Here is an 18,610-nt window from a genome sequence, read left to right on the forward strand (position 1 = left end):
CACATAGAAATTGCCCTGTTTTGCCCATCTGCCTGGTTTGAGAGACTGGCTAAGGGCTTTCTAAAAGGAATGTTTGCACACAGAGGGTTGCAGGCCTAGAAGAATTCAGAATCAGACCCTTACAATCACACCTTGGTAAGCAAACTGCAAAGGAAGTGACTGACAAGACAGCATCTGCCAAAGGCAATAACTGTGATTTAAACAAACACAGAAGTATTTGTGCCAAGTAAAACTTGCCTCTGTGTCTCTGAACTAACTCTTAGGTTTCATTTTTAACAGTCCCTCAAACACATAGAGAATAAATCACTTAGAAGAGAGACGTTTGTCTTTTCTCAAGTACCTTCCCATGATCTAGCAGTTCATTTTTTTGAATGTTCTTCTGCCACAGGGATTTGTAACAGCACAAAAGCATCCAGGCATCAGTTACAATAACGAAAATTAATTTCATAGATAAGAGCTTATGAAATATAGATACAGACAAGAAAATACAAGAGGAGCAGAAAAGGAATTTTCTCATGGAATGAGGCTTGGCAAGAACAGTCATAGGGGAGGGCTGGGGAATAATGAACATATGGGAATAGAAGCACTGCTCACCAGTTGCCACTGCAAATCACACAGCACTGCAGGTCAGTTAAAGAGACAGGCTGAGGAAATAGAAGGTGAAGTAGGTACTGATATACTGGAGTTATTCTTGGATTTAAATACAAGGAAATATCAAAGGAAAGCAGAACTATAACTTGTGTGCATGCAACCCTATCACACGATCTAAAGGAGAGCAGATCACAGAAGAAACGTGAGGGGTTGTCTACATCACCCAGGATCATTCTGGCAGACTGTGTGTTGTAAATCCCAATGGCTACAGGTGGCTGATGCAACATGAAGAAGGTCCTGACAAGAGATGGACCTCTGAACACAAACAAAACTGAAAATGGGCTTGTGAAGCTGGTACACAGCTGGACCTCAGCCTTCTGCAGTGCTTTTTTTTGTTTTTTTTTTGACTAGACAGGGCTGATTTAAGACCTAAGTTTAGCCAGGGAAACAGAGAGTGTCAGCAAGTGATCTTGTTTCAGTCAGCACACCAAAAAGAAAGGCCATGCCAAGGTCTGAATACTAAGGGATGCACACAAGCAAGTGGCTGAGGGACGGAACCTTGCCAAAATGGCAGCGTCAGTGCAAGCTGATGTCCAGCTGAGACCCCATTCACACACGTATCCAGAAAAAGGCAGTTTGCCTAAAAACACAGACACTGTCAATGATTTCTCAGTGACAGTACTGTAATACACGGCTGGCAAGTAAGGTCCCTTTCCCCGAATGAAATGTTTGTAATTCAGTAAGCTGCTCCATCCCCAGCTCTGAATTCAGGTTAGCCCTTGTACACTGATTTGAGAAGGCCCGAAGGTGCCGAATTTCCTGACCTCTTTGGGAATGAGAGGAGAGCATCTGTTTATCAAAGCAGTCTGCTTTAGTTGAAAGAGAATGGAGTTCTGGCTGTAAAGTGAGCAAAAAAGGGCCTACTACAGATATCTACTATAAGCATCCACATATAGAGACATGTATTTGCATATGCCATACCATCCAATGTTTATGCATGTGTGTGCACAGGCCCCTTCTGTGGGGCACTCTCATGACCAGGTTTTGAAGTAGAAGGAAAATTAATAAGATTACAAAAGTCTCACGGGGCTGATCTGCCATCCTTGAAAGCAGTTCATATTTTAAAGCCTAGAAATGCTATGTTTGCTTACAGCACACCTCAAAATACTGCATTATGCCACGGCTGAAAAAGCAAACTTACTCAGCAGCTTCAAAGACAAGGTAATGCCTGTGCATCCAAATAACAACACTTGTTATCCACCCTTATCTTTTTAATGTTTTGCCATATGGGCTTTGAAGATCAGCCATTCCAGAGGAACTTAGGAAGTTACTAACTCACTGAATGATGTCATTTGTGACCACAGACCTTACCTGAACAATAAATCTTATTCTGCAGGATACAGAGATACAGACACTACAAGAGACAAATATTCTCTCTAGAGCTGTCTGAAAAACTACACCAATTTCTCTGGCTTATGGAGCTATGAACATGGAACTACCTTCTACCCTAAACTAGGGGAACTGCTCTTCAAATGATACTTCATCCTACCTGATTTATGACCATACCCTCTGTAACTCTTCTAGAGTTTGACATTATTCTCTAACCTTTATCCTGTTATTTGGTACTTAAACATCCTCCTGAAGAATAAAACAAAATGTGAAGTACTAGCAGCAAGATCACATGTACCAGAAAGCTGTCACAGTACACATCATACAGTAGCATTGAATAAAGTAACAAATGTAGTCCCTTTGCAGCCTGCTAAGATGAAGGAAGGACTCACTCTCTGCGCATGTATCAACCAACTGCAGATTAACAAAGCTCTGCTGCACCCAAACAGGTTCACTATTTACGCACACGAAGATTTGAGTTCTTAGAACTATGCCATAAGTCACCCAACCAAAGCTTGCCACTCAGGTTCTTCCTCTTCTAAATTAATACCTTCATCCCTCAATTCTACACAAAAGATGACAAGTTTCAAATAGAAAATAAAGAAATGTACAGTCAATCTTTCTAAATGCACTACAACAAAAACCAGAAAACCCCTTGGATAACTGGTGTGATCCTGACTGTGTGATCTCTGATTGAACCTAAGAGTGAGATCAATGCGCTGTGTTGGTTCACATTCCAGCCTGTCGCTGACGCTACTGGGAATCGCTGTAGCATATCAAATACAAAGAATCAGCAAACTAGCTACTATTGCTGCTTTATTAATCCCTGAAGATGGTGATCCAATTATAAAGCTAGTAAAGAAATAAAAAGAGTTTCTCCTGATAGAACAAAGGACCTGCAGAGTTCAGTGAAACAATGAAGCTGTTAAACTCACAGTGTGTGGTTTCTCTCAGCTTGCTTTGGCAACTCCATAGGAGAAACACATGTAGGTGGAGCTGGAAAACTTCTTACCTAAACTTGAAGGAGGCACGTTTTCCCCTCATCATCCTCTAAGCACCTTTATATATGAGACCACAGGAAATAATAAATCCCTGCTGTGCTTCTAACTAGCACTAACAGCCATGGTCCAGAGACAGGATCAGGGGACTGCAAAAATATTAAGCTCCCTTTTTGAATAAACAAAAAGTAATTCAGCAGCCATGCCTTAGCCTGTTTCCTCAGAGTAGTAGAAGTGAGTTTGTTTTAATCACTTGCACAGCTGCAGGCAAACAGCAAAGAAAACATCCTAGTAGAGCAGATTCCCAATAAACAAAGCACCAGAAAGCACAAGGTGCTGCCAGAACCCTGTCAACAAGGCACCCACCTCTCATTCCCACCTTCCTTCAGTGACTCGCTGGTAGTTGTTCCATGAGAGCAGTATCTCTGCTATTTTTCATTCTTTCACTATGATAAGGCTCTCAATATGTCTGCTCCCGAGAACACAACCCACACACAGCCCTCAGCTTGTTTGACATGTCCCTAAGCCAGCCAACCACAAGGTCACAGATTCTCATTCCCAACAACATTTCCCATCTTCTGCAGCCCTGCCTGTATGACACTTGGTAAACTTAGAGCATGGTGCCTGTGCTGTTAACTTTGCTCATCTGCCTATATATCCTATGCAATTCCAAGCCCTGGCTTGTAGGCTGTCATGAAATAAACTGTATGTTTATACAAAGAAAACAAAAACAAAAAACCTTTGCACTTCCATTTCCTGGGGCGGAAGGAGAGAGATTCTCATCAGATGCATTTTCACCAACATTTGGTATTAACAATTGTTCAAGCGAAGCTAGCCTGCCCAGTCAGAGCTTGGTGTATTCCTTGGGCAATGTCAAGAAATCTCTTCTTTGAAGGACAGAGACATGAGATAGATTAACATTATATGCCTTTCTACAGTGCCTGTTGCTTGAACAAAGGCTCTCCTCTCTTCTCACACAGATACACACAGAACAAACAGTAACAGGCCCTATGTAAGCTTAGCTCTTTCTAGATGCAACCCTTCACTTGTTAAATTTAGTGTCCCCAAGTGTTGTCACAAATAGCCCCAATTTCGATCTGCTACTTTTAAGGCTACCTTTCAGATCTTTGCATCCTCTCACCCAGTTAAAGCCCTGAACAGAAAATCTGTTTTGTGTGTAGATTTCTTTCCCATGCAAATGATGTAAGTGGTTCCCAGGGCTTCTTGCATACAATCATTTGTATCATCCTGGCTGGATGGATGCAGAATTGCTGGCACATACTGGTAGCACCACTAAGAGTAGTGAGCCATTGAAGAAGCAAAGCTCTCTTGGAAATAAACTGGCACTTATGCTTAGTCTTACCTGGGAATGCTGGTTAGGTACGTGACCACATTCAGAAAATCCTCATCGGGTATTTCACTGAATCCTGCAAACTCTGGGAAGGTAATAATTGGTGCTCCATCCTTCCCTCTTCCTCCTGTGAAAGAAAGATTGTAAATAGATTAGAGAGCAATTTTATATCATGGGACAAACTGGTCAGTAAACATTGGCACATCACTCACTAAAAAACATCCAGATCCTGTATACGCAAGATAAAGGAGCTCTAACAATCATCTGGAAGTGTTCAAGGCCAGGCCAGATGAGATTTTGAGCAGCTGATCTAATGGAAGGTGCCCCTGCCCATGGCAGCGGGGTTGGAACCACTTCATCTTTAAGGTCCCCTCCAACTCAAACCGTTCCATAATTCTACGGCCTTCCTATTTGGTACTACAACTCACCATAGCTTTATTACGCCATTTTACTCCACATGAGATTCTAACCTCAAATCCAGCTTTTCCACGAATGTTCTGCATAATTTGATTAATTATTTTCTTCTATTGTTTTCTATTTCCAAGTAATTTCTTGTGATAACATTACAACATTTCCCTATATATTTGTACAACATTTTTGACACCTTGTACATATGAAGGAAACAAAGCGAGAGAGCAAACAAACACTGAATACACTTGTATAACTCGTGACACAGGCTGAAAATCAATCTAGTCTTAGTTTGTTCTTTGTTAAGAACATGCTCAAAGTACTGAGAATATTTAATGAGGACTACTTTCCTTCCTTGTTTCTTTACATCCATCTTCATTACATATGACATGAAAGTCATAGGCAGCAAAGTCAAGAAGAGCTCCTACCTGAAAGACTTCCTGATCCAAACATCTTTATTCAAACATCATGAGACCTAAGTAACCATGGAGTTGAATGCTTTGTAACAGGGCAGTTCTCCTGACCCAATGCTCAGCAATAGGAGATGCTGTAGTACACAGCATAAATCCTGTTTACTCACAGGACCAGTCCTAATTTGATTCTGATATCAAACCTGGGCATCACTTGTGCCACAGCAGAGTTAACAGGACTTTTCTCACCAGCTTGGACTCAAAGCATAGCATAGGCAAATAAGGGAGTAGCACATAATGGAGTACAAATCAATCAATATATATATATACATATATTTCAAACAAGTGTCTTATGCTGCTCAGACAGGGCATTAAGGATATAATATTGCTTTTCACTGAGTCTTTCTCCACTTGCTGCAATCTCTGAATAAGCCCTTCTGTTTTTCAGCAGGCCAAAGCCTTTCCTAGAAACTCAACAATGAGCACAGACCTGCAGCACAGAGCTTTCCTACTCATTTATCACTCAAAGTAGTTTTGCCCAAAGAAAGGCCATGCTTTGGGTTTCCCTTTAGCGAAGGACAAGCTGTGAAACTGACACAAAAATAAGTGTGCTTTCTTAAGGAAGTTATTCAGTACATTATCCCATAAGGAGCATAAGGAGGAAGCAGAACCTCATGGAAAAAATACAAACCCTCATTGCTTTAAAGTATCCTCCAAATCCCCCAAGTCTGCTTCCACAGACCACTGCTTTTCCCTTTTGTTAACCACAGCTGATGCCACAAACCAGCTCTTCCTGCTCCTGTCTGGTGGCCACTGCAAAGATACGCTCCACTGATTCCCAGCTCTTTCCACGCAGAGTTCCTTACTAGTCCTGATCCTGCTTCTGCCCAACCCTCCCACTCAGCTGGATTCTTTGTCATCCACCCATGGAGAGCTGGGATGCTGAGGAACATAACGTTTGGATGAGATAGGTGCAAAAACTCTGTTTTATTAAATAGCTGGTATGAACACTCTCCATCCTCCCCCACTACACTGCCTACAACAAGCCTTTACCTTTAACTCATTAATCCATACTTTTTTCCTACAGAACCTGGGAAAAAGAAAGTGGATCCTCCGCAGTGCTCCACAGCTTTATATTAGTCATGGATCCTGCTGCTGTTCATTTAATAGAACTAGCTCGATTCTGCCACTGTTGGACAGCCAACCAGCTTTTTCCTTTATTATTAAAACAGCTTTTCTCATTCAGTCCAAGAAAATCTCCTTAAAATTCTGAACAAGGAAACTCTTTTCTTCCTTGACTTCTTGTGAAGTGTTACCTTGTCAGAACAATGCTTTTTGACACCATTTTTCTCTCTCAAAGTCAAATATGACTTTTAGTTACAAGTAAAAATGATTCAGTTACGTTAAATAACCCATCAAACTTACCCTGCTAGGGAGAAAACAGGCCTACAGCAGTTCAAGTGGCATTCAGCCAAATGGGAAAAAAACATTACCATTCACACTGCATTGGACCAATTTCAAATTCTGTACAGAGCCACAGTCTCCACATTGATCTGGGATGGGGTAAATGCTGATGCCTGACTCATCGGCCTCAAGGCACACATGCTGCATGATCTGCAGTCAGTGTTGATGCAGAATACACTGTCAGGGAAAAATTAGTCAAGAGTTTCCCATAAGTCAGACCGTTTGCAGCAGCCAAGAGATCAGGACCTCCAGCCAGCGCCAGTCAGGTTTGTTACAGATACTTACTGACACCTCCTGGGCACGAACAGTAACCGCCAGAAATACTAAGCAGGACGCCTGGCTGCTCTGACTCTTCTTGCAGAGTTCAGTGCACTCCATGATATTCAACACCTGGTTCCTGGGCACCGTGTTTTGCTACTCATGTATTTCAGAAACGTAAATATGCTCTTAAAATGTGGGAAATGTAATAACCTGAGATATGAAGGCTAAAGCAGAAATACTTGAGTCTGGAGTACAAAGTAAAGGTTCCCCTAGATTATCTCCTTCAAGCACCCGATAGTTTTGTTTACCTGCAGTCACACTCACAATTTGTATAAACTACAAGTTTTTCCTGGCACTTATGACACTGCCCACAGAGGTGGTGATGCTCTCTCTGTCCCTGGAGACACTTGAGGTCAGGCTGGATGGGGCTCTGAGTACCTGATGGAGCTGTAGGTGTCCCTGTTCATTGCAGAGGAGCTGAACTATACGGCCTTTAAAGGTTCCTTCCAACTCAAAAGATTCTATGATTCAAATGTCCTTTATGTCCCTTTTATCTTCTTGTTCTTCTTGTTCTTTTACACCCACGTTCACTTCTGAGTTCCTCTAGCCTCTTTTTGCTGAATTAGATAAGAGATGGTGATGAGACATACTAAGTATGTGGGCATATATTTTTGTCACAGGGTCTTCTCCTATAATAAGCCATCTGCAGCACAACCTTAAGAGTTCTTGGGCCCCCATCTCACTCTCTGAAGTTAAGCTATCGTCTACTGCTACAACTAAAACAGAAGAATGCTCAAAAAGTTCTTAAATATAGCTGTATTTCAAATCAAGATAGGAAGCTCTCAGTTCCTGTTATACTACCATACTACCGAATGAGAGTAAAATTTGAGGGGGATTTGTAATGGAAATCATAGAGAAAAGGCAGGAATGCCCAAAGTGCTGGGGGACAAGTCATAATGCGAATATTAAAAACAGGTCCCCCTCACATCTAAATCTGGAGTATTTGTAGGGAAAACAATCCATATCCAGTTATACAGATGAAGTAGAAGCTACTTATACATCAAGGGTATCTAAAATGCTCTCTTTTCAATGAGAAGAGTTCCGTGCCTTTTTTTTCCCCTGACATCAAACCAAGATTGCTGCAGTATGCAAATTTCTGCAGAACTGGCAAGATGCAGCCCCTTCTTTTTCCCTGAGCCATCATTACTCCTTGTTCTGGGCAGTTGTCAAGAGATTTCTTCCCATTCTTGAAATACTGCTGCTGGCTCTTCAACGCTTTGGCAGGGGACACAAATTAAAAACCAGCAGGGACAGTCTTCACTGAGTTCCACAGCCATTAGGATTGAGCACATGGAATTCGGTCGAAAGGCTCTGTATAGAGTCATCGTTTTTGCCAGGATCGTGTCTAAAACCCATGCTTCTGCACATCACTAGTGAGGAAAAAAACCCTAATTGCTGACCAGAAAATTTTACAATTCATTACTACGGCAGCCAAGGATAGAACGAGCTCCAACAGGTCCACTGAAGGGCAAATGAGAAACTCCTCTCAAAACAAGAAAAAGGAATTTGAAGTAGAAAGTAAAGGCAGAAGGAGGAAGATTGAAAAGAAGCACTGAGCAGAATGAAACATGAAGGCAGCACAAAGCTGAGCAGAATTACACTATGGCTAGCCAGGGCACGTCCATACCATTCAGCAGTGTCTGTGCAACAAAGTAAGGGGGCCAAGGACTGCCAGGAGCATTGGAGATTGACAAAAGGCAAAGCAACGTGAGGCATGAGCTGAGCTCACATGCTGCATGGGAGGAGCAGGCTATAATAGCTTGAGTTTGGTGCAGTCAGAGGAGAAATAAAGATACACTGAACAAAGAGATAGCAGCACAGCTGGGCCTGGCAGCTGTCTTCAGGCAATGCACAGGCCTCTGTCTTGCCTACCTGCAGCAGCTCCGGGCACCATTAGATGCCACTCTGTAGCTCTCTTGGAGCACTCAGCCTCCTCCAGCACCTGGCAGCCCCAGATGCTGGCTGCAGGCCAAGGACAGAGGAGCTGGTGACAGTGAAGGGCGCCTCTGCACACAGCAGCAACCAGAGCTGGAGGCTCAGCTGGCAGGAGGAGGGGGAGAGGAGGTTCAGGGCCATCCTCGGGCTGAACTCATGCCAGGCTCACTCCTGACCCCACCCTGAGGACACCAGGCCCCCACTGGCAGCTGCCCATCACTGCTGCTCAATCACATCCAGGCTGCTGTCAGAGCTGGTCCCAGACTTGTCAGTAAAGACTCACCTATCCCTGAGCACAATATATGCTGCCACTCATCAATTCATCAATTTCCCTCAAGAGGTTCAGCTTCTTTTTGCTCTCTACCTCTGCCTCACAGGATTCTCTCCTTCTCTCCTCTTCCTGAGCACTTTCCTTATTTGCTCCGTGTTTTTCCTCTTCTCTTGTGGCTTAAGGGCAAAGGGACAGGAAGAACCTGGGTGACAGGACAGAAGTACACAGCAAATGTGGAAGGGAAAAAAGTAGGAGGGATGGCATATAAACTGAATAAAGGGACTGCAAGGCATGGAGTCCAGGGCCCAGGTACACAGCACAGAGTCCCAGTTGCTCCTATTAGATATTTTTCAAGTTCTTAAGACAAATTTGTAAATCACAAGACACAGTAACACCTAAGTGTCAGTGCATCCTGGTTAGCTATTACAATGAACATGAGGCCAGAATTCAGCTGCAGCAATAAAACAGCTGAAGCATTTTAGAGCAAGAATATGCATGAGGGATAATAGGATGTGGCAGCAAAGTTTAATTTTTTCATAGCAGTATGAAGGGTGTGATTGACAAATGAGGTGTGAGTGCTGCATTCTGAGAGCTCACACAGCTGGAGTTGCATGTTGGGATGACAGATGTAATAGCAACAAGCAGTTATAATTACAGGCTAAGTTCCCGGACACAGCTGGGGTCCTACGAAGTCAAGCACCCCCCATTTCTGTTTCACCTATGATTTCCAACCAGGCACCAAGCAAAGGAAGGGTTTAGATGCTTATGGGATACATTCAAGTCCCATTCCACATCAAGAAGCTCTTTTTGTAATAATAGCAGCTAGACTCGTGATTTCTAACCATGTATTACCAAGTATTCTGAATCCCTTGGGAAAATAAAACAAAATGGAAAAAAAAAAATAATACAGGCTATCAGCAGGAAGTTTCAAAAGTCTGGCTGCAGTGCACAGCTCCCCAGCCAGCCACAGACACCAACTCATCAGTTAATATTGCAAAGTTTTCTTTCAAACTTTGCTGATGTGCAGCCAAACTACTTTCGTTTGCCCACATGCAGAGAGCTCCCTTAGTCATAGCAGAGCTGAGTACAATTCATCTTGTGGTCAGATAGATGAAGGGTTCAGTCATGTCTTGGCTGAATTTTCTCTGCCTAGGTCAGGCTTGCTTTTTCCGTGCTCTGGAATAGCTTTTGTTTTGTTTCTCAGCGTCCATTAAGGGTTGTGAATGCTGAATTTCTCACTGAAGTTGAACCATACTTCCTGGGTTTAGATTTTCAGACAAGCTCCAAATGGTCCTTTCAGCAGGGTCAGGCCAGGTTTTCCAAAAAGCTCAGTTTGAGCAGGAAGCAGATGGCCAAATGCCCTCCAGGCTTTGGAAATAAACTGGCTTTAGAGTCAGTTACCAATCAGCTGGAGTGCACTGATTTAGCAGAACAGAAAGCAAATGAATATCTGCTAACACATTTCATGATAGCTTGTCTAATAAATTTGTGATTTAGCAACATGATCCATTATTGCTGCAACTGGCAGATTAGGCTCTTAGAGTGATTAGAGATAAGAACAGACTGTGAAGCTGCAGATAAAAAGGAGGTTGATATTAGTTCATAAGAGCAGGTTAGTAGAGTGGGTTATTAGTCCATCAGCAGGACAGGAAGAGTATTTTACCAGAGGGCCTCCATTCTTCAGTAAAAACTGGTTTAGGTCAGGAAAAGAATGACTTCTTAGTACTACCCGGCCCTGTGGTATAGTACCCTTAGCAGCTACAGTAACACAAACATTGCTGTTTAGGTGCGCAAAGCACTCCTATGTTGTCACAGCTGTAATCCCATAATTGAGAGATCAGTTTTCAGGGTAAGGAAAGAGGCAGCAGTGGTTTCAAAACTGGAATTTAACCACAAGAGCCAGCACTCTCACTACATCTCAGAAGCTCACCAAGGCGAGATCAGCAGATGGAAGAGGTGACCGAAGTAGAGCTACGTGATCAAGGACCTTTTCACACTGCACTACAGCCTTTTCCATGACCATGGCAGTCCTGCAAAGAGCACTGGGAGTGTTTCCCTTTTCTTGGCAAGGACAGAACAGTACTAACCAAGATGTCAGTCTGGTAGCTAAAGGACCAGGACACGCAGAATGCTCTCAGTGTCCAATACATTCATTGTAACTAGACAGTGACATAATCAAACATCAGATTTATTAGCTAGCTGCATAGTTCCCATCAACTGCTTGACGATAAGACAGCCAGATCCTCTTCTGAGAAGTTTTTACACAGCAGTAGTTGAGGAAAGTACTTCTAAGGAATCATGTCCAGAGGAAAAAAAGAGCCTTTGGTTTAAATCGTTCTACTATCTTCTCTGCTTTTCTGCACAGGAATATCATGATTTCATTAACCCTGACCTCATCTGCCAGCTGTTAAGAAAAAGCTGATATTAACCAAAAACATTAGCTAGAAAAAAACTCTGCAAAAGTCAACTAGTGATTCTCATTATCACTGGACAGATGGATCTGAGGGCTACAGGACTGGACAGGAGAGCTCAACAGTGCCAGAGGCTGTGCTGTGGCACAAACTGCACTGGCATTGCTAACATCACTGAGCTCTGCATGTGCATGCCTGGCAGAGGTATCAGATGCTCTCTGGTGGTTGCAGCCTAAGTCAAAGAAATATCCCCACGTATTATAAAACATAATAGACTACTTTTATAAAACTATTCAGTAAATTTCATGATCCAGCAGCCCAAAACAGTCCACAGGCAATCAGGGAGTGCCTTCCTCCCTGCTGTGATGAGAGTAAAGAGCAGAGAGTTTTATCACAGAATGGCTACTGAGCTGCAATGTGACAGCATGGAAGACCAGGAAATAAGCAACATAGCAGGAGATTTTCGGTCTCCATGTAAGAAAGCACTGAAGCACCAAAATAGTTGTGGTTGCTCGTGCCCAATGAAAAGCAGCGTGCTGTGAGGAAAATGAACAGTCATACAACAGAAAAAAAAATAAAAGAAGATGAGGTAATTATGTGTGAATTAATTTAGTAAGTGAGACAGGAGAGCAGCCAGATTTGTTTTCATTCAACGAAAAACAAACAAACAAATCAAAACACCAGAATCTCATTTTGCTGCCGGAAAAAAACAGGTAACCCTTAGAGAAATGTGCTTTTAGAAGTATGTCTATTTCTGGCTTTGGCTAAATCTCAGTTTGCAGCAAAGGGACAAAAAGGAGTATTTCTGTTCTTCCATTTTTCTCAGCCCACCAGTGGTCAGCAGCCATACGATATTGGGCAAAAGAAACTTCTGAGCAGGTTATGTCCTGCAAAGGGCTGCCACAGGCATTTCAGAGACTTCAGCAGGGGCACCTGGGTTTCCAAATATAGCTGTAAACTTCTTAATTTCTAAAAAGACTTCAGTCTTAACTGTGCTGCCCCGTTTCTTATCAGGGTATTATTTCTGGACTGTACAGATAAGAATTTAGGTTAACCTAAGAAATCTACAAATAGGATTATTTACGTAGGTGGAATGTGAGAGGCTTTTGGTCTCAGTTACACGTATTTGCATGCTGATTCCTCTCAGCCCCTGCCATCCCTGAAAAACTATCTTCAAGAGTGTTGAAGTACCTTACGATTAAACAGTTTTATTTAAACCTCTTTCTAACCACTTCTAAGAATAAAAGAAGCAGATCAATGGGAAGAGTTGAATTTGCTGTAATAGCAGATGAGAATACAGGCACTGCTGAGATGATATGTCCATAAGGCTTTTTTCTTTCTTTAGTACATTTACCCCTCACATTTCTGTGGCATGTTGAATGTTACTAGCTGGAACTAGAAATGGGTTTTTCTTCCTCAAGTGAGGCACTTTCCACCAGTTGCTCATTCCATGCCAGGCACAGTTTTTATTACTGTTCTTAAATGTTACAAGCTAATGGAGATTAAGAAAAGTGGTCCTCTGTACATTTACCAGATAGACATTGCACATGAGGCACTGAATTCCTAATATGCCATGCTGTTTACACCAATATAAACATTTTCAGACACTTGAGTCTCAGTTAAATCAAAGGCCTTGAAAACAATATTGGTTTGAATAGCTTTATGTGTTTGGTGAGTGGAAAAAGCAAGCAGAGCATTCTAGAGAGACCCCTTGATAAGTGTTTTCTTGCTTACGACGAGCAGAAAAATAGCCCAGTTGTGATCTGGCTGAAGCCATTATTGAGCCCAAAAAGGAGCTGAACAATGAATGATTAGATCTCCCCGCTTCCTTCCTTGTATTTAGAATACTTTACAGTCAGTTTAACACTAATGAAAGGGATGTGAACAGCATTCCTGATGAAGTTCTTTATGATAACTGGTTTCAAATTTGACAACAGACCCCACATTAGGAAATTCTCATCTCCCACTCAGTCATTTTTGCAGTGAAGCACAAAGCATAGCATAAAGCGGAAGGTGCTCCCAGCTTTTCCTGAGCTCCTACTCCTTCTGTGACCTTGCATGGGATCTGTGCACTTCACAACAATACCAGCTTACTCGCTATCCTCTACAGCAGAGATGTCCAACCCACTGCCTGCAAATCTGTTCATGCAACATTAGGCCAGGATTTCAGTCGGCAGCTTGGAGTGTCCTTAACAGTGCAAGATGCAGCAGGGATTGGGCCTGCTGAGCTGATCATCTGCAGAGCCGTGTCTGTGTACTCTGCACTGTGTACCCAGTGTTCCTCTCCACTAGAGAGGAACAGGCTGTCCAACAATACCTTATGACCGTCTGAGTATTTTGTGGAAACTGATGATAATTTACTGTGTGTCTATGAGGAGGAAGAAAGGCAAATTCTCAGTTTCCTTATTTGCAGAACAGGCAGAGACAAAAGGAGTTGCCAGAGACCCTGAAGTCAGCATTTACAAAAGTATAAAGAAGCCATTTTAGGACCCAGTTAAGGATTTCTCTTCTGCAGTAGCCGAAGTGTGTTAAATAATTTGGCAGATATTTCAGTATCAGCTATTTCTCTGGGGCAGAAACTGCGTCACTTTGTGTGATTGCAAACTTCAAGCAAACAAAGGAATATGGAATAATCAAATCTTTAAAAGATTAGAACCTTACACTATAGAAATGAATCATTTCTAAAACAAAGGCAAATGAGGAAGAGGGGGAAGGACATGAATAACTCCCTGATAAACCAAAACTTTTCCCACAAACAGCATGCTTGGATATTGTGCAAATTCTTGTACAAAAAGGTTTATTTATTTTCTTACCATTGTGAAAAGCACAGAAAATTAACTTGTCTCAAAAAAAGAGACACAGTAGGCTGGCATTTATCAGTTCTATGCACTGTAAGGGCCTGATTATGACAGGCCTTTTCACTGGCAATATAAAACTGCTATTGTGACTGCTGTGCAGAACTGAATAGTAACAGTCAGTATGACAGATTCCAGCACATTTCCAAGAGAATCCCAGAATGTAATTATGAGAAACTTCTTACCTGACAAGATAGCAAATTGTCTGTGTAGCTGTTCTATTATATCCACTGCAACCAGCGGCCGTATCTCCTGCTGCATGATTTCATCTGCACAGGTGAAAACAGAAATCTTCAGTGAGTTAATGAAACCCTAATGAGAACTTCTACATCCTCCAAGAACTCAGCCAAACAAAGACGATACTCAAATGAAAAGAGCCTGGCTCGACTATTCATGCAGATGTGATATGACCAACATGGAGAAGTTTATGGTACTTACGGTCTCATCCTCAGCCTACTTACTTCTATCTATTGCCTAGCAATTTCTGAGAGCTCTTCATAAACCAGATGTGCCAGAACTTGTCACAGATTTGTTCAAGGTGACAGCTTGCCCCTCTCTAATTCATGTTCCATGTTTATCTACTGAATCCGGGCTCCCATATTAAAGCAGCTTTTCAGTCTTTCAGACACTAAAGTCTACTTCAGATACAGGACCACATTTCTTTCCAAATTCCCTGGTTTCTTCTTAAGGACTCTGTGTAAGCAGCCAACCCAGAACAGTTTCCTTCGTGATGCTTTTTCCGCTACAAGCAATACATAGTGAAAGGAGGAAATAAGGGCTGTGAGGCTTTCTTGTCATGAAAACAAAGCCTGTTCTTTTAAAGTGCACACTGAGAAGTTAAAAATATCTTGATAAGCAGCTGGGGGAAAAACCATCACAATATTTATGCATGTGTAGATTGTGTGACCTATATAGTGACCAGCAACTATAATCTCACATTGAGTTAATGTGATACCTTTCTGCAACAGGCACTAACTAGAACTGGTAACTCCTGCTCTTTATTGCAGTTTAAACCAGCAACATTTCTTTACTGGGGATTATCTACCAGCTTAACTGGCAGGATCCAGGTTTATATTACACAGTACCTATTACAACTGGGCCTTTAGCCACCATGCAGCACAACCAGTCCTGGCTTTGTAGATCTTGTCTCTTTACTAAACTCAGTGTGAACAGCTTAACTAGCAGGTGGAAGGAAGAAGGATCCAGACAGATAGTTCATTATCTGTATGGTGGAAGCACAGAGATACCAGCTAAGAGTCACCAGCACAATACTCCACATTTTAAGGAAACTGAAACAGGCAAAGCAAACAAATTAACAGTAATCTATTATATTTTCTATTTTGCTGCAGTTTGCAGTTTCCCTCAGAGATCCCATTCTGGACTTGCTTGCAGCTAAGTAAAGGCAAAACGAAACTATCTAAAATATACAGCGTTACTTAATAGGAAGCCAAGTACACAATAAGCCCAATTTCTCCACTAGTCACTTTAAAAGAGTAAAATGACAGCCCTGTTTAGGGACAGATAAATACTACCTCCAAGGACCCCATAACAAAAGGGCCCTGTGATATATGAATGCAATTTTCAACAGGTACTGACAAGCATCTCTGTATCTTTGGAGAAAGATTCCTAGCATCCTTTAAACAGTCTACTTGAAATATTCCTGAATCACTTCAGTAGTAATAGATATGACCTTGTCAAACCACAGGTTGGCAGTAAGACGGAGGTGGACATGAGAAAATGGGTGGTTAGACTTAATACCAAAAATATGGAAGTAGGAAAAAAAAAATTAAAATATGTAAACAGAACATGAAGTCTCAGAACTGAGATAACCTGGAGCATCCAATGAAGAAAGCACTGCTGATTTCCGTGTCTGAAAGATGCAATGATATTGCAGCAATTGTGCAGCCCGGCAGGTAGACAAGTGTGCTCAGGTCGGGGTGAGCATGGCTGAGCTCACACCAGTCACATAAACGGAGCAAAGGTTTCTGCAGTGGTAGAAACTGCCACAAGGAGGCTCAACAGAGAGGGAAAATGAACTAGAGAACATGCTGCCATCTCTAGCCTCTCACAGGCTTGCTCATTGCTTCAGGGTGAGTCAGCCTGTCAGTGCAAGGTTTGCTCTTAATGTTTGCCAACATGAAGGCATCATTGATACCAAATAGCCTTGAGTAGAACAGAATTCCACCCCTCCACCCTACTTCACATTGCTGCTTTAGCAGCTTGTTTTAAAGTAGCTCATTTCTGGTTTCTAAAGATGCTTTTCTACCACAAGAATGTTGTGGTGTAAGGATAAAATGGAGTAATGGAAAGAAGAACTGTAGAGTGCCAGGCAGGTCTCTTCTAATTCCCTGTCTGGGCAAGACATGCTCCAGTGAGCCACACGGGACTGATTTTCCATAAACCCCAAACTCTGCAGGAGCCAGTGAGATGATGAGAAAGGAGATATAAAATACTTTTGCTGACTGAGAATCACACATTCAAAGTAATACCGCATAGCTCACTCACTGACATGAGTGGAGAAGAAGATGCAGGAGAAGAAAAAACTAACAGGAGATTAATGAAGTTTGAAACAATAAAGGAAGGTGTCTTGTGGGTCTCAAAGGCAAATCACATCACATGGTAAGAAATGCCTGCAGCAACAACACGAAGAAATACCTGCCCTCTTGCATCTAGACCAGCGCTTCAGGTATATACTGTCCAATACTGATGATTTTGTAACATCATGACAGCACAGAATTTGCAGTAGAAGTTCCAGTCCTTGGAAACATATCATAGAACCACAGAATGGCTTAGGTTGAAAGGGACCTTAAAGACCACCTAGTTTCAACTCCCCTTCCATGGACAGGGTTGTCTCCCATGATTACCTGGGGCTGATAAAGGAAGTTTTTAATCTTTGACTGGAAAAAATTCTTAAAATCCAACCAAAAACAATCCTGCAAGTCTGAGTTTGTTTTAAAGCCAAGACATTTTGCCTAATGTTGACTAGACTTCATCCCAGGATGCCCTGTGGGCTTCCTGGCCTGTGTACGGCAAGCCACATACATACAAGATTGGAGTTCAGACTCTTGAGCTAAAGCAACACACTCTTTTCCTGTGGGATATGTACCACAGCTGAAAAACGCTGCTTTACCAGCATGACATCAGCATGTCAGCCTAGCAGCTGCAGGTTCATAGCTTCAGAAAAGCTTCTGGACATATTTTTATTCACTACACAGGGCACAAAAGTCAATGAGAAAGTTTAAGAAAGCTGACAAGTCATGGGTTTGGCAACCCCTAGTCACTCCAGAGCAGTCCCCTCCTCCAGCAAAGGTACGTGTAGCTGTGCAACTGGAGACCATATCAAAGCACACACCAGCCAAGGGGCTGGGACACAGTTATCTTGGTCATCTTCATTCAAGCATTTCCTAGCTTCTGTGTGGTTATTTGAAGAGGCTGGCATGCTTAGCTTCTCAAATTTAAAAAAGAACAGTTTAATTGCTCCAATAGTACTATGCAATATACAATGCTAGTACCATACACAGGTCACTGAAGTTCAGTCCTCACACATACAATGCAGATCTTCACTACTTGAGCTAATTAAACTTGCCAGGACAATTAAAATGTAAGTAAAGATGTGATACTACAGGAAAAAAATGAAACAAGTCTGTTCATGTACTCCTTGTTCTCATAAACTGCTCTGTGTTCAGTTCCTAGCACTTGTTTATTTAAGTTTTGCATGTAAGACCAGTTTCACTGCAGAAGCATTAGGCCTTGCACAGTTTCCCAAGCTGTTCTACCAAGTGGGAAGGAGAAAAATAAAAGTGTACAGAAAAAAGAAAAGAGTACAGCCATCTGCCCAGCACTGCTACTCCTCCCTCCCACGTCCCTAGGGAAGACGGCTCGCATTGCACTGCCAGATTTTAAGAGGAAAAGCACTCAGTTGCATTCACAGTTCCTCACTCAGAAGTGGAATATGCCTGGGTTATCCTCCACACACATTTGCCTATTTTATTCCTCATCACAGCTGTATCCATTCCTGCAGCAGGTCTGGAGCACAGCACACAGACTGCTGCCTTCAGAGCTATGCCAACAGCAGCTGATTAAAGCTACAGTGAATAAAATCTTGTTCCCTCCTCTCTTAGCAGAGAGAATCCAGTTTATATGCTAATGGCAACTAATGGTTTCCAACAGCGTTCAAAAGATGATCTGCTAGAGTGAAAGATTGGA

General features: G+C 42.3%; 1 protein-coding gene across 1 annotated transcript in view; it reads right to left on the reverse strand.

Moving 5' to 3' along the window:
* MCF2L2 (MCF.2 cell line derived transforming sequence-like 2) overlaps positions 1–15,009 on the reverse strand; it is a 106,816-nt gene extending 91,807 nt beyond the window's left edge. Inside the window, exons 1-3 of the mRNA XM_042881218.1 lie at positions 14,866–15,009; positions 14,590–14,673; positions 4,342–4,456 (exon numbers count right to left, since the gene is read on the reverse strand). Coding sequence (XP_042737152.1) covers positions 4,342–4,456; positions 14,590–14,665 — 191 coding nt within the window. The 5' untranslated portion in view covers positions 14,666–14,673; positions 14,866–15,009. The remainder of the gene's footprint in view (positions 1–4,341; positions 4,457–14,589; positions 14,674–14,865) is intronic.
* Positions 15,010–18,610: the final 3,601 nt, after the last annotated feature.

Source organism: Lagopus leucura, unplaced genomic scaffold (genome assembly GCF_019238085.1).
Source record: "Lagopus leucura isolate 7727_CA_CO unplaced genomic scaffold, USGS_WTPT01 Super-Scaffold_100029, whole genome shotgun sequence".
Taxonomy (NCBI): domain Eukaryota; kingdom Metazoa; phylum Chordata; class Aves; order Galliformes; family Phasianidae; genus Lagopus; species Lagopus leucura.